The sequence below is a fragment of the Poecilia reticulata genome, linkage group LG2 (genome assembly GCF_000633615.1).
Source record: "Poecilia reticulata strain Guanapo linkage group LG2, Guppy_female_1.0+MT, whole genome shotgun sequence".
NCBI classification, from domain to species: Eukaryota; Metazoa; Chordata; class Actinopteri; order Cyprinodontiformes; family Poeciliidae; genus Poecilia; species Poecilia reticulata.
Window position 1 is genome coordinate 4,165,110 of NC_024332.1, and position 22,965 is coordinate 4,188,074.

General features: G+C 43.2%; 3 protein-coding genes across 4 annotated transcripts in view; all 3 read right to left on the minus strand.

The window, feature by feature from the left end:
* Positions 1–9,306, minus strand: part of jam2a (junctional adhesion molecule 2a) — a 12,869-nt gene extending 3,563 nt beyond the window's left edge. The window contains exons 1-8 of one of the 2 annotated variants that reach the window (XM_008427554.2): positions 8,847–9,306; positions 3,208–3,273; positions 2,930–3,040; positions 1,849–1,998; positions 1,564–1,751; positions 1,151–1,253; positions 972–1,079; positions 857–869 (exon numbers count right to left, since the gene is read on the minus strand). In XM_008427554.2, coding sequence (XP_008425776.1) covers positions 857–869; positions 972–1,079; positions 1,151–1,253; positions 1,564–1,751; positions 1,849–1,998; positions 2,930–3,040; positions 3,208–3,273; positions 8,847–9,006 — 899 coding nt within the window. In that variant the 5' untranslated portion in view covers positions 9,007–9,306. Of the gene's footprint in view, positions 1–856; positions 873–971; positions 1,080–1,150; positions 1,254–1,563; positions 1,752–1,848; positions 1,999–2,929; positions 3,041–3,207; positions 3,274–8,846 lie in introns of both variants that reach the window. The other variant, XM_008427547.2, reaches the window with a different exon arrangement.
* Positions 9,307–11,449: 2,143 nt separating this feature from the next.
* On the minus strand, positions 11,450–20,555 carry mrpl39 (mitochondrial ribosomal protein L39). Its single transcript, XM_008427513.2, has 9 exons — positions 20,358–20,555; positions 19,384–19,590; positions 19,165–19,304; positions 18,981–19,080; positions 18,383–18,450; positions 18,117–18,237; positions 15,024–15,071; positions 14,556–14,710; positions 11,450–11,580 (listed from the first exon to the last, which is right to left on the minus strand). The coding sequence occupies exons 1-9, from the start codon at positions 20,392–20,394 to the stop codon at positions 11,521–11,523; spliced, it is 936 nt and encodes a 311-aa protein (XP_008425735.2). The 5' UTR covers positions 20,395–20,555; the 3' UTR covers positions 11,450–11,520.
* Positions 20,556–20,988: 433 nt separating this feature from the next.
* LOC103475698 (ras-related protein Rap-2a-like) overlaps positions 20,989–22,965 on the minus strand; it is a 13,965-nt gene continuing 11,988 nt past the window's right edge. The window contains exon 2 of the mRNA XM_008427504.2: positions 20,989–22,185. Coding sequence (XP_008425726.1) covers positions 21,948–22,185 — 238 coding nt within the window. The 3' untranslated portion in view covers positions 20,989–21,947. The remainder of the gene's footprint in view (positions 22,186–22,965) is intronic.

Consider the following 22,965-nt stretch of genomic DNA (forward strand, 5'->3'; position numbering starts at 1 on the left):
GTAATTATTAGGCTTGCGGAGCATTAATACTTTAATCTGTATCTGATATGCAGGGACGAAAGTTGACATCTTCTACAAAACGGTTTCTGTGGCGCTACAATAATGAGCAATTCAGACTGAAAGTGAATAATTTATAAGCGTATGTCTGTCCCAGCACCGACTCCATCTTCGGCATCCAGGACCCACTGATTTGGCAGGACAATTATTAATAATTTAAAAAGTACATGAACGCCAAAATCATTACTGACCAACCACAAAAAGGTCACAGAACCAGATCTGAAAACATCAGAACAATGTCTACAAATTGAAGCAGTGCCAAAAAAGCATTTGCAAATCTGCAAATGAATATATATTTTTTTWAAAGTTGTGGTTGAAAGTATTTAGACATCATAGTGTAGCTTTAAGAAATTTAAGTGAGATCATGTTAATAAAAATGTCACATCCTGCCTTTTTTTTTTTTTTTTCCGTTTGAAATCTGTTGGGTCTGAGGATTCAGTTTCTGTAAACATATTTAACCACCAGAGGAAAAGGGAGACAAATGTGCTGTAGATTGTTTGGTAGAGATGCTTTTTAATCCTGCAGAAATTGAAGGGAGATTATCCCCATTTCTGTACTGAAACATATGTTCTCAATTTTTTTAGATGTAATTTTCAAAAGAGTATTAAAAACGGTAAAACAGCGGTCGCATTGAAGTATCATGGATATATGATTTCTTTCCTTTTGCTTCCTGTTTGCTTACAGAATGAGGAAAAAGATGTCCTCTGAGATTTTCTTCAAATACAAGAAGTAAATAGTAAAATAATTTTTTTTTTTGGTATGCCAGACTTTGAGGTGATTGTATGAGAAAAGTTCTTACCTCCCTCTGTGTCCTTCTAGACGGGTCGTATCCACGGTAAAATAAAAAGAATTACCAATCAACATCATGTTAATAAATACAAAACTTTTCTCTGCTGTTGGCGAAAGACACCTACGAGTCAACAAGCCGTTGCGATGCAGCAGCATCCCRCCGCAGCCGCACACCACCAGCAGCAGGAAGACCACCACCACGGCCCCCAGGATGACGGTGATGTTCACGTCCTCTGCAAAACCAGAGAGACTTGAATTTCAATGGGGGGTGAAGCAGCCGGAGGCCGTTACAGAACAGCCTTACCTATGATCATGTGCTTGGCCTCACACATTTGGGGCGAGCCCACCCCGTTGGACGCCAGGCAGCTGTAGCGACCGCTGTCCTCTTTGGTGACCGCCTTGAACTCCTGMAGAAAAGCAAAACTTCAACGAGAAATCTAGAATATTAACTACCTGGCAAAACTATGTATCACAGCCACAATGGATTTCATGTCAWGTCATGTTTGAATCTAGTTTGTCCGGCACATTTTAGTCAAAAAATAGTCAAATGAAAGTAAGGCGGTTCTATAAAGTACTGACTGAATTTGAACACATTTACAATCCTGCATACGACAAACTATCTTTAACCTCCGTTTAATAAGATACGGCTCTGAAGGAGACAGTCATGAACGCTCGGGCTGCCTTCTGTTTCTCCCTCTAATCTGCATGCCGCCTCACCAGTATTCCCGTGTGGGAGTTGATTAGATAGGTCGCGTTGGCGTGACGGGGCTTGCTGATTGGCTTGTTGTCCTTGAACCAGGAGTACGTGGCGGGCGGGACGCTCTGTTGGTCCCGACAGCGCAGCTGGACCGCCGAGCCCGTGACGGCCGAGGCGGGGACTTCGCACGTGGGGGTCTGCGGGGGCACTGGGTGACGACCAAGTGAGAAAGAGTGAGCCAGAACTTTGGGTTCRTCCAAAAAAAAAAAAAAAAAAAAAAAAAACGGTTTACGTTTCTTCCTTACCCAAGACGCTGAGGGTCACGTTGGTCTCGCCCAGGCTGACAGTGTCCAGGGACGCGCTGATCTCGCAGCGGTACTCTCCGGCGTCCTCCTGGGTCACTCTGTGCAGGGTCACCGTCGCCCCGTCGATGGTCGCTCTGCCTTCAAAGGGACCTGGGAGGAAAGTCGGAAGGTCTTGAGTGGCTGAGAGCGTCGCAGGCGCTGGAGAAAAGACTTACCGAGTTTATTTTTTTTATTTTCCCCCACAGTGGCAAATTCAGCTGCAGTCAACTTACTCAGAGCTGGTTATAAACTAAAAACAAGTGAAGTGAAATTGAACTGAAGGGATGTTTTCTCTGTGAATCCCAACTAAAGTGTAATCATCCAACTAAAATGGTAAATCTAAAGTGACAAGGCTGCAGTTATATAGAGGTTATGAAACGGGAGGATTTGGCCACAGTGGGACCAAACTGCCTGGGACTAGGAGTCAGATAAAGTGACTAAAATAATTAAATAATTGTGTCAAACTGGTGTCAAACATTTGTGCTGCTATCATTTTAAAAAATTTTTATAAATGTTTACAGAGGTCATTAGAGGTCAAGAGTCCMCAGTTACCGAAATCATGCTGATTTGATGGCAGTCAACTTTAATGACTCTAAACGTTGATCTTCCATCTACCAGCCATCAGGTTTTAGCATTCAGAGCCGAAGCTCAGRTAAACACGCTTCTTCTGCTCTTTAAAACACACAAGTGAGGGAATAACAAGCTGGTTCTTTATGAGGGAAGAAATTGTCGCAGCTACCATCAAGCACCACAAAAGGAAAATGCCTCTCTGCCTGGTTTTATCGTCCCAGAGGAAAAAAAAAAACTGCGTCCTTAACGAAGCAAGAGCCACAACTGGCTAATTAACCGGTGGAGGCAGCAGCTGGTCATTAACGGGCCTGGTGGAAACTTAATGTTCATTACAATTCAGCCTCAAAGCTGAGAGGTTAAACTTCCACCACACCACTGACATTCATCAGTCGGCTGCATCTTAACGAATTAGAGTCTGAAACTTTGATGATTAAATCAGCTTATCTGACGTATGGATGGGATCAAAACAAACCTCTGAAGCGTCCGTCGAAGTAGACGAAGGAGACTTCTTTTGCCTTCTTCTTCCACTCGATGCGCGGGTTCGGGTCTCTCTCCGTGTGGAACAGGCACGAGAGCTCTGCGTCTGAAAGGCGGGAGAGCGCGACCAATCAGGGGCCTCCTCCACCGAGGCAAAGGATCGGTAGCATTTTAATGGCCCGATCTATTTATAGCCACCCGTTTGCTGTCGCGAAGAAAGCGGACAGAGGCGTTTTCTTCCGCTTGTATCTCCCCCGCCCGCCCTGTCCTCACCTGAGAACTCCTCCACCTCCACCTTAGGTCTGTTGGTCGACACGGTTACGGGAACTGAGGGGGAACCTGGAGGAAGAACACAAAAGAGAACATTCACACGAAGTGGGTGATATTTTTGATGAAACTAAGGCAAAGGACACAAAGTGGCATCGTGAYTCTGATGAGCAGGTTTCTGAGGATGATGAGCAACTTAAGGAAGCTGCTACAAAGGTAATCAGAATAAGCCACGGGGTCATGAGGTTCATTATGAGAAGGGTTGACATTAAAACATGATTTTATTTGTTCGTGCCATCGTCTCTGAAGGCCTAGAGGTATTTTCAGAGCAACARTCTCCTGAACTAAAATGAAGACCTGAAATTTCAACAATGTCAGACAATCTGAAACACTAAACTGACCAAAAGAACTRAACTGTGACTGGACATCAGATTGAACTCGTTGGAATGACTGTCAGTGATGTTGAATGTTTTCCACTGGCGGGCGGTAAAAGAGGTGACCACACCAGTCGGTCACTGGTGGATCATGTGTGATTAGAGGCGTGAAGCTGGAAACCTGCTGATTCTTAAAAAGTGGTTCAACTGTGATTTTCCTAAAAGCACAATATCATCTGTGCACAACGATAAAAGACCAAAGGGCAATTTTACCCTGGTGAGTAACGGAGGCTTTTTCCGACCATTGTTCTTTCAAATGACAAATCTAAATTTATAAATAAGCAAGAGGCCTTTATTCAGTGGACCAGTTTCCTGTTAGTCTATGACTTCCTGAGCTGGCTCCACTGCTGCACTGCTAAACGTGCAAAGTCGCAGAGGGCTTCCCACTAAGTTCGTARCTTAGTTACTAAGTTAGTAGTTCTGTTAAGCTGCCTCAAGTTAAAGCATGTCGGACCRAGGGGGAAAGAGACCTTCAAGAGGGAACGATGCACAAAATTAGGAGCCAGGCCACATTTATGAAAGACGTTCACAGGCTTTAAGATCCAACTGGCAGATAAGGTTTTTGACTGTGTACACTTGGAACGGCAGCTGTTATCTGCTGTTTTATTGCACTCTTCCAACCTTTTGGCTCAGCTTTCCCTGCTTTCTTTAGCATCGCCTCTCTGTGTGCAAGCAGCCTATTGTTCCCCAGCTTTGGCGCAGAACAGAAAGAAAGGGACTGGGATCTCGCAGGTTCAAGTCCTGGGAGCAGGCTGGTGTAGGAAGAGGAAGCCAGTTCTCCTGACAACTTTATCTATATGAAGGTTATTCAGCTCTTAAGCTTCCCTTCAGTTTTCTGATGGTCTTANCCACATTTATGAAAGACGTTCACAGGCTTTAAGATCCAACTGGCAGATAAGGTTTTTGACTGTGTACACTTGGAACGGCAGCTGTTATCTGCTGTTTTATTGCACTCTTCCAACCTTTTGGCTCAGCTTTCCCTGCTTTCTTTAGCATCGCCTCTCTGTGTGCAAGCAGCCTATTGTTCCCCAGCTTTGGCGCAGAACAGAAAGAAAGGGACTGGGATCTCGCAGGTTCAAGTCCTGGGAGCAGRCTGGTGTAGGAAGAGGAAGCCAGTTCTCCTGACAACTTTATCTATATGAAGGTTATTCAGCTCTTAAGCTTCCCTTCAGTTTTCTGATGGTCTTAATAGACAAAGTAGACAACTATCAGTTTGGTTGGTGCAGTCAGTACATGCTGCGCTTTGAATCTGGTGATTGTGAGTTCAAACCTCAAACATGGCAACCTCCAAATGCAGTGTGTGTGAAAATGTCTAGATGTGCTAGTAGATGTGCTAGGGTCAGGTGGAGACAGGATGCCAGGGGAGAGCTAGAATTTTTTWACTTTAATTTTCTTTCTAAACYGTCMATGTAGATTGCCAGCRGTTTTAAGAGACAAACAGGGAACTGCTCAGCACGTTGGTTGGCACAGTTAGTAAAGAAGCCAGAAAGGACGTGTGTTTTGTCAACTGCTGGCACCATTGACAGCAGAAATGATAAATTTGCTATGAAACACTTCCAAAGTGTGGAAGTTAATGCAGTCTACAGGTTATGGCATCAGACGTCAAGTATGGAGGATATGGGTCCAAATCTTGGTAGGAAAACATAGTGTATACCTCTTGTCAGCCTCTTTCAGTCAATATTGACATCTGTAAAGATAAATGTGCCATGAGAAACTTCTGAAGCGTGGAAGATTAGGTGGTCTACAGGTTAAGGCATCAGCCTTCAAGTATAAAGGACAAGGGCTCAAATCATTTTCATTTTCTCGGTTTTCATGCAAAAAAAACAAGAAAATAAAAAATTGGCATTATCAGCAGAAAAATTTGAAATCGGTGCCAGCAGTTGACAAAACACACGTYCTTTCTGGCTTCTTTACCAACTGTGCCAACCAACGTGCTGAGCAGTTCCCTGTTTGTCTCTTAAAACTGCTGGCAATCTACATTGACAATTTAGAAAGAAAATTAAATTAAAAAAATTCTGGGGAACAATAGGCTGCTTGCACACAGAGAGGCGATGCTAAAGAAAGCAGGGAAAGCTGAGCCAAAAGGTTGGAAGAGTGCAATAAAACAGCAGATAACAGCTGCCGTTCCAAGTGTACACAGTCAAAAACCTTATCTGCCAGTTGGATCTTAAAGCCTGTGAACGTCTTTCATAAATGTGGAGCAGCTCATCGGCCTGGCTCCTAATTTTGTGCATCGTTCCCTCTTGATGGTCTCTTTCCCCCTCGGTCCGACATGCTTTAACTTGAGGCGGCTTAACGGGATTATTGTAACTTTGGCCSGCGTACCTCGACACCCTCGGGGAAGTGCGATCTCGGCAAAGGAGGGACGAGACGAGGAGGAAAGATGCAATCAGATTAAAAGGGGACAAGAATGAACGATCAAGGAGAGATGAGCGTCCCTAAGAATAGAATACAAATGGAGTGAAGGAGAGCGAGTCGCACTGAGTGGAGGAAGGAAGGGAGGCGGAGGGGGGACAGGGGACTTAAGACCTGCAGGAGCATGAATAAAAGAGCGAGTGGGACTGAGGGTTAAAGAAATGGTCTCTGACAGGAGGAAGGAGAAATGGGAGAAAGTCTTGTTGTACAATGTGAGAGCAGGCCTGGTGCCACCTTTGAGGAGTGTGTCTGAAAAAACAGAAACATAGCAGGGATGACTAAATGCCTGCACAAGACACGGTTGGAGAACCAGGAAGAAAAGAGGACCCGCTTCGAATGACGACGACCTTTACAACCTCGATTTAACCGTGAAGGTGTTGACCGACTGCTTCTCTTGGCTGCAGAGGAATCTGTCCGTTATTTGGTCTTGTTCAGTGAACTTGACATCAAGCGATCACATTTCAGATGTAATCTATATTTGACCTTTGTAAATATCATTAGAGAATCAGATCCAATCGGGAGCATCCTGTCAGGGAGGGGCCACTGTTTGCATCCTAAACGACCCACGAAAAACCAAGGTGAGTTCAGGAAACAGGAAAAGAGACAGATACCCGCTAAGCCCAGTGTCTTTTGTCACCTTGGATCAAACGAGATTCTTCCGACGAGAATGAGTCGGAAAGTTGTTTTCAGCCGATCTTGATAAGTTATGCATGTGCGTCACAGCAGGAGGTCCCTGGCGGTTTACTGATATAGCATCAAACAGGGGCCTCTGTGGTAATTAAAAAACGCTCCTGCACTGTGAGCGCGTGGCATTAGCGTGAACCAAACACGGCGACGGCTTATGAGCTCAGAGGGACAGCCGCGTCTTGGCCGGGCAGAAAATAGAAGGACGGCACACTCCGGGCTTGGCTCGGCTCTCKGACTCTCGTTACGAGAGTCCGTACAGGGTGTTACGAAGACCAGGCTGGGCGCTGGCAGGCCTGAGTCGGGGTCTGAAGCGTGGCGCGGTAATAATTATGGCACTTATTCAAATGAACAGGGAACAGATGAGAGAGGGAGGGAGACGGACCCAAAGGAAGCACCCTGTCTGGCTGCACGATGGAGATAAAGTGGATGGCACGAGTTTTAAGGCTGCAGAGAAAAACAGGACGTGAACTCTAAGCATTCCCGCATGTGTGTGTGTGTGTGTGTGTGTGTGTGTGAGAGTGTGTGTGTGGGTGTGTGTGTGTGCTTCTGAACAAAGGCCGACTGTGTGAGCTGAACGCAGGGAGCAACAGCTGTCTCAGGCAGGCACACCATGTGTGGGAGACAGAGATTGATATTTGGGATGGTGGCTCTCTCGCTACAGGGACACGCCCAGTTCTTTCTCGGTTTCGGCAGAAGAAGAGGCCGAAAACCTACAGCTCTGAACTCTGTGGCCTGACAGGTGGCGAAATGTCACCGACACAGAGTAAAAGTGTGCATCACTCACTCGCGCTTGTCTCCTCGCATCAGTCAAAGCATTTCCTCCTCCCTGGACGTCACCACGGTTTCTCAAACAGGATAATCAAGAGGGACTCTGATTATCCTCTGTTTAAAATTAAATGTTTTTTTTTTTGTTTTTTTTTGTAATCTCCGCCTGCCTTGTTCAAACCTTCCTGTCTCCGGGAAGTGTCTGAGGAAAGTCGGTAGTTGGAAGTAGCTTTTCACTGACCTCACGCAAACATCTGCCCCTTCTCTTGCCAACACCTTCACATGGCGAGAYGCCAGTACAAGTTCAGGGCCAAACCTCTAGGAGCCCAGCCCAGGCGCTCCGATAAAACAACACAGTTATAACTAAAATATCTGCCTAGATTTTAAAGAAACAATCTAGTTGTGTATCTTAGCTTCACTAACTAATGCACACTGACGATAAAAACACAGACGGGCAATAAAATACAGGTTTTTACTTCAGGATTTTACAGGTTTTTATAAGGCACGTCAAAGAACAAACTGCTACTTTCGCTAGGGTTGATGACATCACATGAGGGACAATAATCAAGCCAATCAGCTGGGTTTAGTAGGCAGCTTTAAAATAAATAAATAAAGTACTAGAGGTAAGATTGAGTCGAGACGTTGCCTGTTGGAGTCCGACTCCGTTATAGATGCTGTCGTGGATAACGAGGTTGAAACAGAACTTAAGGTGTTCGAAAAGAAAATTCTGCGTCCATCTGGCTGGTTTCCATGGATATTCTCCATCTCCACCCTTAAAATGTATGACTTTAAAGTCTCAGCCTACTCTACTCCAAGTCAACTCAACAACTGGCGACGATTGAGTGAATGAATGCACAGAAGGATTGGGCTCATCTTACCGATTATTTTGACAGCTGTAAATGTGCGAACCGTACAGAATAAACACAACCGCCTTTTAGGGAGATTTTAAACAAATTTWAAAAAAGACYAACAAGTAAACGTACTGAAAAGAAGTCTGATCGGTCAATGTGCCTTTTGTGATGTCACCAGAGGCRTGTCCACCGGAAAGCTTCGTTTTTAAAAGGAAAGTATTTTAAATACATTTGCAGCAGAACAACAACAAAAATCTGACCATGACATGTTAGACAGGTCACAAACTGTATCGAAAAGTGAGTTTGATTGATTTTCCACAAAAAAGTCTAGCCGGAAGCTTTAAAAATAGGATCCTAACCCCCAAAGCGTTAAACTAATTGGCTAAGTGTTTGTCTTAATCCAGCCAATGAAACCATCATAAACAACAGGATCGGTTCGGCTGCCGACAGAGCAAGCGCTCCCTTTAGATGTACACTTTTGGATTCCACTTACATTGCATGAGTAAAATAACAATAGGAAGATACAAGGACGTCCCCTCCATTGTCGTCCACAACTCTGGCTGAGTCTCGTCTTCCGCGGACGGCGCGGGGGACGCAGATCGCGGAGCCTCGGCGTTCTTCTCACACTTGTTCACAACTCTCCGATCATTCATCCAGCATCCAGGGAATAAACTGCCGTCCAGACCTGGGGGGACGGGGGGAGGATAGGGAGGGAGGAAGGGGCAGGAGAAGGCGACCGGACTGCCCCGGCGAGGAGCTGCTTTTACAGCGGGGAGAGCGGGGCGCAGCGTGCCGGCGGCGGAGACGTCGGGCAGGGAATGGCGAGCATCGGTCACCGTCTCGGATGCGAATCGATGTCCCGTTTTTTTTTTTCTTCCCTTCTTTCTTTCTCGTGCCGTGCTGTTTCGGCGCTGATTGAGATTGAGGTGGAGATGAGAGAGGAGAGAGCACGAGATAGAGAGGGAGAGAGAGAGAGAGAGAGAGAGAGAGAGAGAGAGAGAGAGAGAGAGAGAGAGAGAGAGAGGGAGAGAGAGAGAGAGAGAGAGAGAGAGAGAGAGAGAGAGGCGGAGCGCTTAGAGCGCAGCGCCGTGTCCAAAGACGCGCACTGCACCGACGGCTGCTCCATCCTCACGCATGAACTTGATGTTGGTAAATGTTGGATAAAAATAGTCTACTCATTCAACTCCAATTTGCACAACTGTCGTATTTTTGATCAGTTGAAAAAAAAAAACACATAAAAGGAATCCACAAAAAAAAAAAAACAGAAAAAACGATCCCTTGACGTTTTTCACCACATTACAGCCACAAACTTCAATGTTATTGATTGGAATTTTACAAAGTAGAAAATAAATACCAGAAAAACTGAACACACATTCCTAACAGTGGTACATASTGGTGGCAGCATCATGCTCTGGGAAGGTTTTTCTTCAACAGGGCCAGGGAAATKTCTCACTCTGCAAGAAGTCCAGCTTCTGGTTGTGCAAAGCAGGTAAACAAACCCAGAATACCTGCAGCTACTGTGGGTAGCTAAATGCAATTATCAAGAAGCATTTATGTAAAAAAAGGAATATAAAAAACATGCTTTTTCTCCATTTTGTGTTGGCCAGCTGCATTATCAAATACATAGCTGATAACAGATTTTAAGACATCCGACTTAAAATCGGAAAGATCCATAAATATCTCGGCTYTAATGTCAATTCAAAATATCTCACGATGGGCAGGGACTGAAAGAGGAGCAAAAGCAAATGAGGTGGATTAGCACTAATGATGAGTAAAGATGACCCCTCCTCCCCCCTCAAAAAATGTACGGTTTAGTAAAGGCTTCCAGGGGTAATCAATGGTCAACCAGCCATTAATTTATATGAATTTTGTTAATGTTGGGGGGAAATGCAGGCTGATCTGTGATGACCGCTGGAAACTTGGTGAAAATCTTACAGATTGCACCGGCACAAACGAAACCGGCCACGCAGACGTTTGACACCGACTACATGGCCTTTACTCCGGCCTGATGGYGTCATCCAGGACATGCTGCTGTKGGATATTGTTGCCAGGAAACTGAGTCTTAAATCAGAGGTGTAATCAGATTTGTTGCAAGACTGACTGCTGCTGGAGATTCACAAAGATTCTTAGAAGATACRAGTTACTGCAAAATTTAATTGCCTTTTGGGATACATAACGCATCTTTGAATTAAATTCAGTTTTAGGAACGCTTGTCACTTTATATTCAGTGTAAAAAGTTACGTCTTAATACTGTTCAAATTAAAGTTTCTCCTTTCTATGATACAGTAAAACAGAGAAACTTCACTATTAATAAACAGAATATGAGATGGAGAGTAAACAATCAAGGCCAGTTAGAAAATGTTTCTCTTCTCTGCTGCAACTTCAGCTTACTTTGTGTCTCCTAAATGTTTCTCTCTTTCGCTCACGCGGATCGCTTTCTGATGGCGTGATGTCGATCCGCAGAGGTCACCGTCCAAACTTGTAAAAATCTCCTACACACACACACACACACACAGTGTAACCAGAAGAAAACACAATTTGAAGCTAAACTAAAACCTGCTGCTGCTAAACTCGCTCTTTAACATAAAAAAAAACAAAGGACTTTATAATTTCATATCTGAATGAGTGAATTATTGTGGAGGCATTCAAGCTCCTCAGCTGGTGCAGGCGCTGGATTAAAGTGTGCAGCACATGTCCCGGGGTGTGTCTCTCAGTGGGGTGTTGGATCGGGGACGCCTGATTGGCGCCAACAGCTGCAGCGAGCGTTTCTGATGGGAGTTCTGTGGAGTCAGACGATTAGTTTTTCGTGCAGATTTAGAAGAAGTGGAATTTCCCCAAAGATGACGCACCTCGTGGGTCCAATTCATCACGGCACTTCTGGCGAAAACAAGTCAAAAGACACCAGCTTAGGTGCTCCGGTTAAACTCGGAGGGTCAGGAGCCACCTGTTTGAACACTGATACACACAGCAGCTGCTGGTACACACACGCACACACACACGCACACACACACGGCCCTTGTTGCAAAAAGACACATGTCACTTTATCTATTTTGGCTCATTTGTTTACAGCTGCAAGGATCACAAAAACGAAACTGATTTGTGGCTAATTTTGCGCATTTATTGAACAAATGATACACGGTTGAGGGTCTGAATGGGGTGGAAGACGGTCACTGAGCCGAGTCAGSAGAGGGGGGTGGAGTCGATTCTTGTTTCRCTCCTGCTTCTACCTGCAGAAGTGAAAGAAGAAAAAGAAAGAAAAGAAAAAGAACAAGGGTGCGTCATTTATTCACAAAGGTGTACAAATGGCAAAACGTTCAAGGCGCGGGGTCGTGATGCCGGTTTGCGGCGTGGGCGGCGGCGTTTGGAGCGCCAGCTGGAGGCAGACGGGAGATGCGCCTCCCTGCTGCCTGCAGCCGGCTGACGCAGCGCATCCGCCCACGCCTTCTGCTGCTTTCCAGCCGTCCCTGCCTTGTTCTGTGCGCCGGTGGACGACACGTCCAGACTTCAAGCCTCCAAAATACAACAACATTGACAACTGCACAGCCCTGAGATAAACACAAGACGATGTTGTGTGCAGCAGAACAGAAGAAGATTTGTCTTCCTGATTCACTGGAGTGTGTCTGTTTCTTTAAAAACTAACTAAAGCAGATAGAGATGCACCGATCCGATGTCAATATCTGAATCGGTCCCCATAGTGAAAAAAAAAGATAGATGTAGTATCGATGACAAATGTGCCAGATCCAAATAGTCAGATCTATGCAGAGTAATTCTACACTTTATGCTCAATGAAGTCGTGCTTTATCGTTTATTTTACATTTTATTGGAATTCCTAATTTTGTTTTCTGAACAATTTGRAAAAAGTTTTGCTGCAGTGTTTTTTTTTACACATGTAACCAAAGTCGTCAAAGAAAAACTGGTGTTTTTTGTCAGTTTCAGTTTTAAAGTTGTGTTGTTTTCACACGTTTGACCAAGCTTATGAAGCTACTGGTGTGTTTAAGTGTGCTGCACTGGAGTAAAACTGGCAAATAAAATTGCAATTCAGTACATTTATGTCTGTTTTTCAAAAATAAATAAATAAATAAATAAGTGAACTCGGGACAGTTTTCTGTATCGGTTGATACTAAATCTCAGATATCGGTATCGAAAGTGGAAAAAAAAAAATGGATCGGTGCATCTCTAAAAGCAGATGTGTTGTTTTTTTTTTTTTGTGAATGGCAACGAAAAATAGCTTCCTGTCAGAGCCGACATTTTAAAAGTCTCTGCAGCTTTTGGCAAGTCACATTAAAAACACCAAAAAATGTGAAAAACAAACCCCAGCATTAGAGACAGAGAAAATGCAGCGTAACAAATCACCTGCTTTAACAAGATGAACTCTTCTCTCTCTATCAACACATAAACAGAACTGCACAAATTGATCTCAACACTTTTGCTGAAGGGTGGGACTGGAAAGTCTCTGCTGATATTTTTTCTACAAACTGCTGCAAATATTCAGAGCACAGAAGTACTAGATWAAAAAAAAMMMAAAAAWAACAAACAGCTGTTTTTTGAGAAAAACTGTGGAAATGTAGATTTCTAGCTGGATAGTCAGTGTAGCTTCTGTCTTTTTTCTGTTCTCCATTTCTACTACGTTAGTGAAAAAGCTGTTTTATCTGCAAACATCAGACTTAAAGCAAGCGTGAAACTTACAATTTAGCCCAAAATTATTCATATCTCTCTCAAATATAAATTTAAAATCCATTTATTCAACCAAAATATCTCTAAATATTTATTTCTGCTTTGGAAATTATTTTACCATCAATGTTGCACTTGTTATTCCTTCATTATTACAGCAATCAAACCTTTTTTACCCATCAGTCTTTAAATGATATCACTATTTTTGGGGAATTTAGAGGTAAAAATTGAAGTATGATTTGCCAMTAAACTATAAWTCACATCATATACTGGAATAAACGTCCTTGGCAGAAGTTTCCAACTAACTGGTGGCGTATCTGCTTTGCCACCATATGGGATCCAGAGGACAATCAGGACGCTGCCCTCTGCACACACACACATCCCACACACACACTGAGAGCTGCATCTATTAGACTCAGGTGTTAAAAACACAGCAGACTACAAAAAAGGAAGAGCAAACTGTCCTGCAGCCGCTCAGGCTGCGCTGATAGAAGTCTTATTTCAGGAAAATGTAGGCCACACAGCACACAATGTCATCAGCTGCCAAGTTAAGAGTTTCTATAAACGAACACCTTTTTTTTTTACCCCTTTAAATTACGCAATCACTGGTGCCAGCAAAAAAAWRTTTTGCCAACATGGATCCTAAATTAACTCAGCCTACTTTACATTTGCAGAATCCTGTGCTGCAGGGCGGCCGAGGCGTTCATCACGTAGAAATGAGACTTTTTCTAGACCTGAATTAATGATTCGCACTCAATTTTAAAATATAGAATACTAAACCGGACCAGAAGCTTAGGATGGAAATTCCTACAGTAGGAAAAGCTTTAAATACAAAAGAAAAACAAAGTGTGAAGAAAGAAGAAAGAACATAAGGAAGAAACTTAGAACTCAAGGAAGACGAAAGGAARGAAGAGTTTAAAGAAATAAAGGAAGGAAAAATCTAAAGGAAGAAGTCAAAGAAGGAGACAAGTCTAGAAGTGAGGAAGGAATTGACCTGAGGATGGTAGGATACAAGTGCAGCAGGGGATAAATGTTTTTCTATGCTCTTATTTATTTTAAATTCTTGTCCAGACCTGGAAAACGATGAAATCAAATGACATAATGTTTGATCCTTTTCCCGGCTGCGTAGGGAAACAGAGCAGATTGTCCTCTGCGTCGTCTCCAAATCTCCGCCCCATTTGCAGCTCTGAACTTGGAGAGGTTTAAAAATACTTCTTCCCTTGGATCTCCAGTTAGCGCCAGTGTTTTTGATGCTGCGCTCGCACCGGCAGGATGGGACCTGCTGTTTCCGAAAGATTACAGCCCACCATGCATCTCTGCTTTTTTTTCTTTTCTTTTTTTTGCCAGCATTAGAATGAAGGCAATAAAAATAGCAGTGGTAAATCCTAACCTCTGGCTGCAGCTAGGGAAGCTGGCAAAAACGTGAAGCAGGCAGTTTGTTTGGACACCCGTCCAATAAGCCCTGAAACGCTGAGGGGCTCCTGTCAGCTGGCTGCGCGAGGTAGAGAACCGAAATGTCTGCTGTCCTTACCAGCTTCTCTGCCCGCTCCCTCAGCCTCCTCCAGACCGTGTGATGAGCCTGCAGAAAGGAAGAGGAAACGTGACATGATGCGGGCACATGTGCACAAACACGGAGCACACATCCCTGCGTCTGCAGCTGAGGCGCGTTGCTGTGGAAACTTGCGACTCATTGCAAATTAACCACAGGGTTTCTTTTTTCTTGATGTATCTTAACAGAATATTTCTTCATGTTTCTTTATATGCTTGTTTATATTTGCAAACAAACACGACACGCATCTCANTTTTTTTTGCCAGCATTAGAATGAAGGCAATAAAAATAGCAGTGGTAAATCCTAACCTCTGGCTGCAGCTAGGGAAGCTGGCAAAAACGTGAAGCAGGCAGTTTGTTTGGACACCCGTCCAATAAGCCCTGAAACGCTGAGGGGCTCCTGTCAGCTGGCTGCGCGAGGTAGAGAACCGAAATGTCTGCTGTCCTTACCAGCTTCTCTGCCCGCTCCCTCAGCCTCCTCCAGACCGTGTGATGAGCCTGCAGAAAGGAAGAGGAAACGTGACATGATGCGGGCACATGTGCACAAACACGGAGCACACATCCCTGCGTCTGCAGCTGAGGCGCGTYGCTGTGGAAACTTGCGACTCATTGCAAATTAACCACAGGGTTTCTTTTTTCTTGATGTATCTTAACAGAATATTTCTTCATGTTTCTTTATATGCTTGTTTATATTTGCAAACAAACACGACACGCATCTCATCAGGAAAACCCTATAAATGGAAGCACGTTCTCTAAAAACACTCCCTTTCACCATAATGAAAGGTAATGAACAAAAACTGATTTTAAGTGATTAAAACAAAGAAACAAAGTGTAATGAATAAAATGTAGCGCAACACAGAACTAGGACTCAYTCTTTTTATTTCTTTTACCGTTTTTACTGTGTTTGAAAACAACAAAAAACACCTAATTTTACAAACTGAACCATATAAAAATGAAAAATGTTGTTTTCCTGACAAAGAATCATAAGAAGCTTATTAAAAACTAAAAATGTTCATCTGTTAAAGGTTTTGTGCCGCTTCAGGAGTGATTAACGGAAGGACGGAATAGTAAAGGGATGAAGAAGGAAGAAAGAACTGATGATGACTAGATGGACGGGTGGAGGGACGGATGAAGAAAAGGTAGCTGACAATGGAAAGAAAGAGGGAAGGATGGAATGAAGGTAGAAAGAAGGACATAAGGTCATAGGAGAAGTAGGATAAGAGGTGGGAAGAAGGAAGGACAGATGGACGAGAACAACGGAGACAACAGGAGTTAGAAACTAAAGGAAGGGAAGGAAGTCTGCCCTGCGACAGACTGGCGACCTGTCCAGGGTGTACCCCGTCTCTCGCCCGAAACGTTGGCTGGAGATAGGCACCAGCACCCCTCCCGACCCCACTGAGGGAAAAAGGGTGCAAGAAAATGGATGGATGGATGGATGGGAAGGAAGTCAGCTAGAAATCCACWTTTAAAATTAATGCTACAAAGTAACTAACAGCAGAATCAAATTTCAATCAGATCATGCAAGCTTTGCTTTAATTCTATTTCTTTTTGCATCTAATCATAAAGAAACAGAATTAAGCAGAAAAAGTGTCGCAGAACCATGGAAAGAACAWCAACAGGTTTCCTGTAAAAACAGGAAGGGAGTGAAGTTACCAGGCTACATATTTATGAAAAATWGAGACTATTCCTCATTTCCATGTATGAAAGATTTACAGAAAAGACCCAACACAAAAGACATGCATTAACGTTGATTTCTCTTGTAAAGAATGGACAAAGGTAACTTTGGTTTCAAATAATTTGAATAATGGACAATTCCTGTTTTCTCTTCAGAAGACCACTTATATTAAATCCAAATATATTACGATGAGTATAACTAATGAGTTGTGGTTACCAAAAAATTACAAATGAGTGTTAAATCAGAGGAGCTGAGAGTCCTCTGATTTAACGTAAATCAACGTTGCAAAAGAGGAACTGACTGGAGGTTTTCTGGAAGGCCTCAGGACATAATGTCTCCAAGGCAAAGGTGGATTTCAGATCATCTACTCAAGCAGGCGGCCAATGAAACAAGCCTGGCAACAACGCTAGCCAATGCAAGTACCTCCATCGGGTGSAAAAACCCTATAAAAGGCGAACACAAAAGAGGAAACTTTGGTTGTTTTCTAGAGGGAAATTCAAGTCAAGATCCTGATGGACAAAAAGCCCTGCTGCTGTTTGTTTCTCCAGACCAGGAAAACACTGAACTGCACATGTTTCCAGACTGGTGAGGAAGAATGTGACTGCAGCCGAAGCTGCTGATGCTGAGCAGGCTACTGGGGGGAAAAAAAACTAAACTGCTGAACCAGTTCAGTTCAACAGAGCAGTGCAGAGGAAAACATTTACACRTCACTGATAAAATGGTTCATGTTGTAGTTTTTACAACGTTTTGGTTTATCCTCCGCAACACTGAGCTGCAGCTACACCAATAGAAAAGAGAAGATCTAATCCAGTTTAGATCTCTTTCCTTCATCTTATCTTGAATGCATCCATTTAATGTGGGACACAAAGCTCATTCTAATACATTAAATACAATGAGTGGCTAAGAGGCGGCTGCTTAAACAACTCTCTCTGCCCTGACTGCAAACACTAAAAGCCTCTGGTCAAGAAAATTGCTTCGTACCTACACCAAAGTGCCCTCAGGGACCACAGTTTTAGCCTCTCCACCCTATTCCTACTCAGCATAGCGTGACGCTCACCTCCTGCTATTAGACACAGCATCAGTGCAGCGTGAAAACGCGGCTCTAGTGCTTTGAACACGCTCTCTCCTCGTGGGGCGAGGGACAGTAAAACCTCGACATGCCAAGGAGGCGATCGGCTTGCTGGGAAGACCACACCCGGTTGTTGTTTTCACACATAAACGTCTTCCATAAAGCCTTTAGATCGGATGCTGTGCTTGTGCACCGCAGGAGTCTGCAGGAGCTTACCTTTTCTTGCCCACGTTTCCCTCTGCATATGCTTTCTCGTTCATGTGGCTAACTAATGGAGGCCTGATGTCTTCTTGGCTTTCTCGCAAYACAATCCCATTAAGTTCTAGTGAGTGGGCACACATCTCTGTGTGGTGTTTGTTGTTACTGCTGCTGGCTCAGCAACAAGTTTGGAGGGAGGGGAGATAGCTAATGGAGACCAGGAGCTAACATTGTTGTGTGAATGTAGTTGTGCATGTGGCGATCATAAAACACAGATGAGACGGTGGAACGATGCATCATGTGCCTTGAATTGCTGTAGACACAAAAATAACTGTCTTTACTGTGAATAATTGTGAAGTTTTTACCAATAAAATCTATTATTCTGAAGATTAATCAGATTTTAAAAAAAAGGTAATTTCTGCTGATTTTTCATTTAACCACGCAAGCTTATTTGATACAATATTAAAAATACATTAAAATATGCAAATACACAAATATTTCCGTTACCTTTTCTAAATGAGAACATAAACATTCAGATAATTTAGCNAAAGTGAGAAAACACACTTTTGTTTTTTGTTGCGAGTTGGACATGTTCAAGTCAGTCTGGACCTGCTATGTGAGAAAACCTCCAGCGCCACAGAGGGCGCCACCTCCAGAGGCTCCCAGGCCAGGTTCTGATGGATCAGCTGCTGGGCCCCGCGGGTCAGAGAGCGCAGAGACTCCTGCGAGCAAACACAACACACAAACTCCTTAAGCYTTGCTTTTCTGCAATGTGAACTCAAACGGTACCAAGTTTCACAGAAACAGACAGRAAACTTGTTTCTGATTCAAAACGGTTCAGTTCTGATCTGGGTTACTCTGGGTTACCGGCGATGGAGTCCAGGAGTCCAGCTGAGGGTCGAGGACGACGTCACAGCAGAACGCCCCTGAAGTCACTGCAGGAAGTTACGGAAAAGAACCAAATGTGAATAATCTGAACCATAAAAAAATATTTTTTAATACAGAAAGGTCTTTTTTTTTTAATGAAAAGGATGAGACTGTTCACTGCAAAAACACAAAAACTCATTATGTATTTTTGGAACAGTTTGCAACGCAAACATATTAGCACACTTGAAATAAGACAAAACTAACTTAGAAGTAACTTTTTCGCAAGATATAAGAGCTTGCTTCACGTCAATAATTCCAAACTCTAAGTTAGTTTTGTCTTATTTCTAGTGTCTTAAAATATTTGCTCTAGAAACTAGACCAAAAYACTTGCTAGGATTTTGTATTTTTGCAGTATTGTTCTTGCTTATTGGGTTATGTGTTCACAACTCAAGGCAGCACCTTTTTCTCCTCCCCAAATTGCTTTCCTTCCACTAAACTTTCCAGGAACGTTCATGCAAAAGAAGCAGCTTGTTTAGTAACGACCAATTGTATTCTCCTTATGAAAACTGTCAATCATTGTCTGTGGGTCTTCCTCTACCTGGGATCTCCGGTGTGCTGAGAAGCTCCACGGTGTAGTCATCCTTAAACGCCGTCTCCAGAACCTGTCCAAGCAGAGCGGAGCAGGAACGCCAGTAAGCCTGAAAGGCAGAGAGACACATTAATAACTTTCCCAAACTGACTTCCAACCCTGAAAWAWTTTTTTTTGCTGTTTTTGTTGTTACCTCGTTGAGGAGAGTCGGGTTGCCGTCATTGAACGTGAGCAGAGTGAGGGTGCAGGAGTCGGTGAGCGGCTGGTGGAGGGGCCACAGCTCTCCGTCCACAAGCGCTAGCGCCGAGTTGTTCACATGATACTCAGTCAGATCTGAGGGAACCGCATACATATTTAAGCCCAGGTCGTTTCCCCTTTAGCTTCAGAGTCTGGCGTCTCCTGCTATACGTACGTCTGGCGCAGCTCAGCGGAGTGGACATGCCTTTGTTCATGATCAGGAGTGTGCCGTCCAGGCCCGGCCCCCTTAGGGACACCTCGATCTTCTCGATGCGCGGGTACAGAGCTCTCTGCCTTTCCTGCTCTCTGGAGAACACGGCGTTACGGCGACTGTGTATCTCTGTGGGTGACGGACGCAGAGCTGCTGCAGCGGATGAAAACCCTGAGTGGAACAAGATGGAGGAGAGGATTTAAACARAAAGACAGAAGATGAGGAAGTTTCAATTAAATAAATGAAATTGTTTTTTTTTTGTTTTTTTATCTGGACTTTACCTAGGCTGTTTTAACACTTCAGGAGGTTTTCATTTCCTCCTGATGCTGTTTTATTGTAGATTTGCTGCTATGTTTGGAATCATTGTCCCTTCACCTGTTCAATGTCTTCACCTCTTGAATACCTACATTAGAATACCTATATTAAATGTTCTGTTATTGTCTGTTTGCGTATATTTATATGCAATATATGCAAAACATTTACAAAAATTTGTACAAAAATAAACAGTAATTTAAAGATTAAAAAAAATTAAATAAAGGAACCTAATTATTAAAACAATKAGATTGGAAAGGACATGAAAAATTAAATAATTGTGATAAATTAATACTGTTGGAAATAATTAATTTAAATTTTTGTCGCGTTGTATAATCCAGTAAGTTGGGATAATTCTTATTTATTTTTTGGATACAATATTTAGCACATTAATAACTTTACTATGCCTTTTTTATTCCTACATTTAATGMCAACTTTGTCCTCCACAGAACCGACGACTTTAATGAGATAACATCTCTTATTTCATAGGAAATACTGTTTGTCAACAGTGGCTTTTGTGTTCTGTATTAGGCAAATATTTCTATAATTCTTTCATATTTACAATTTATCATTATCAAACCTTTAAAGCTAGTGTTCAACATGCTGTCATGCTAACAGCTACTTACGTCTCCTGAAAACTTGGMACGCGGTCCTTGTCGCCATTGTTCCGTGTATTAATACAATTAATAGAGAAAACAGCTAAAAATACAAACTGTAGAACAGTAAAGAAAGAAAAAAGAAAATTCTAGCTAAAGAAGCACTTATAGTTGAAGGACGCCATGCATAAGTAGTGTGCACCACTTATTGATGTCCGCTGAGTAACGGAAACTGAACGTTCCGCGTGAAAGAGGAACTAAACTGCAATTCTACTTACTGACACCAGGTGTCACTGTTGGTACCAAAACATTAACGTCTTAATAATTGATTAATAAAATGACAAAGCACCATCATTATTTCTGTTTAGTTTCAGTTTTATTTATAAGACACCCTCATCTGATTGGATGTTGCCGTTTTGACCTGGAACCCTGTAATAGTCTCTAAAGGGATGCAGATGCATTCTATAAAGTTTAATTGGAGGTTTTACAGCCAGAATCAGCAGTAGGTGTTGGATTAATGGCAGACAGAGAAGGAGAGGCATTATAAAGCAACCCCAAAACATAAAAGAATATTTTGTTTCAGACCAAAAGGGCAACAGAAAACCTTCTTACCTYTSTASTGATTACAGAAAACAATCCTTCAGCAATGAAACACRTGAGACGCTTGTGCATAAAGTTTTATTTTTGTTGAAAATAAGTGTTTCTGACATCAAACCACTAACATTTCTGATGTGACCTAGACAGACAAGCTACACGCCGACACTTCTGCTTCCCTTATACACATAYCATAACATCTGCATCATCCGTAGTGTGAAAAGACRAGTACCCGAAGGTTTCAACGACACGTTTGACTGACTGATACTGCCTCTTTGGACGAGACTGATTGTACTCAGTGTCAGTGTGACAGCACAGCTTCATGCACACGTCATCCACAGTAGGTCAGCATTTAGGATCTTCTGCACGAGCTTCCCCCAAAAGGTGCAGTTCTCTTTTTAAAAGACATTCTTGCATCTTTTCATTCATTCTTGGTTAGGTTAGGCGGGTCCGGCTGTGAAATGAACTCATCACAGTGGTGTTACTTATCTTTTAAATTGGTGAAATGTCTTGCACTGCCTGATATGTCCTGAAAAGTGAAAAAAAAAACTAAACAAACAAAAACAAACGCAAAAGGAGGAAGAGAGGTCAGTAGAAACCACTGAGCACACTGCCATAACTGCTTTAACCTATGGCTGCTTTCCCAAATTAGCATTTAGCGCTACAATCCTCGTTGTTGATGGCTTTGGCACCGCGGTGCTTTAGGGAAACCCCAGAATTTCACTCCAAATGAATCAACCAGGCGCTGATGGAGACGCTGGAGGTTGAGTGCTGCTTAGTTGTTCAAGTGGAAATCCAGTTTTCATCTGAGAGGCAATGAATGCTTGAATCGAACTCACCCCGAACTGCTTCAGAGAGCATTTTCCTACATTGTCCCACAATGCTTTCCAAGAGCGTAGGCTGAAACTTGTAGAAATATCGGATATTTCCTGCAGCTCTCCATTTTAAAACCATCTAACATGAATACATTTGCACGCTAATGACTACTCTAGCCCTCCCCTGTCCATCACCCCCTCCTTCAGGCTGCTACTGAATGCTACAGGCAGGGCAGCAGGTCTCCCTCCGGTCGGGCAGAGGGCAGAAGTCCATCTGCCTGACGATCTCGGCGAACAGCTCGTCCACCATCGTCTTGCTTTTGGCCGACGTCTCCATGAAGGGGCAGCCCCAGTCCTCGGCCAGCGCCTGGCCCTCGCTGGGGGACACCTCCCTCTCGTCCTCCAGGTCCACCTTGTTACCCACCAGCACCACCGGCACCTGCTGGTACCTGCAGAGGAGACAAAAGGCGGCGACTCGTTTAACTTTGTGACATTTTGTGAAGAAGAAGCTGGGAAGAAGAGGCTTTACAAAGCTGTGGTGGAGTTTTGTAAAATTACAAACTCTTCCGTTTTTGGCAGTGAACTGACAGATTTCTTCTGTTTTTTGGCTGACGAATTACAGAACGCTTCTCGTCAGACTTGCATGTTTAAGTTGTGTAAAGAAATTTGAATACAAGAGTTTTTGACAGCATTCCAACGGAATTTCTGACCCACTCTTTTTTGCAGAATTGTTTTAATTCACCCTTGTTGGAAGGTCTTCAATCCTGAATAGTTTATTTAAGATCACGTCACAGCATCACAGCAAGATTYAAGCCCMGACTTTGAGTAGGCCATTCCAAAAGCTTCCTTTATTTGCAACATACAGAGATGAATTTGTAACTATTTTTTATTGTAATCACAAAAGCTTTAATTATGCTTAAATATTTTTACTGATTAAATAAGTAATAYCTTCAATCTCTTTAATTAGCTAAATGCGTGATTAAATCTSTCCTAGAGTAGATAATTGGAATCGATTCATCCTTCAGGCTTAATTTTCATAAATTAGTGAGATGGATAATCTACATATATCAATATAGTTTTACATATCTGCAGCTTCGCTGGCCTACATGCTGCTTCTGCACGACGCTGAAACAACAAGACTGTTGAATAATGAACACCGGAGCTCCATGCAGCTTCAGTCCCCCAGTCGGCTCCCCTGCCGTCTGATAACAGTAGGAGGCTGCAAATGA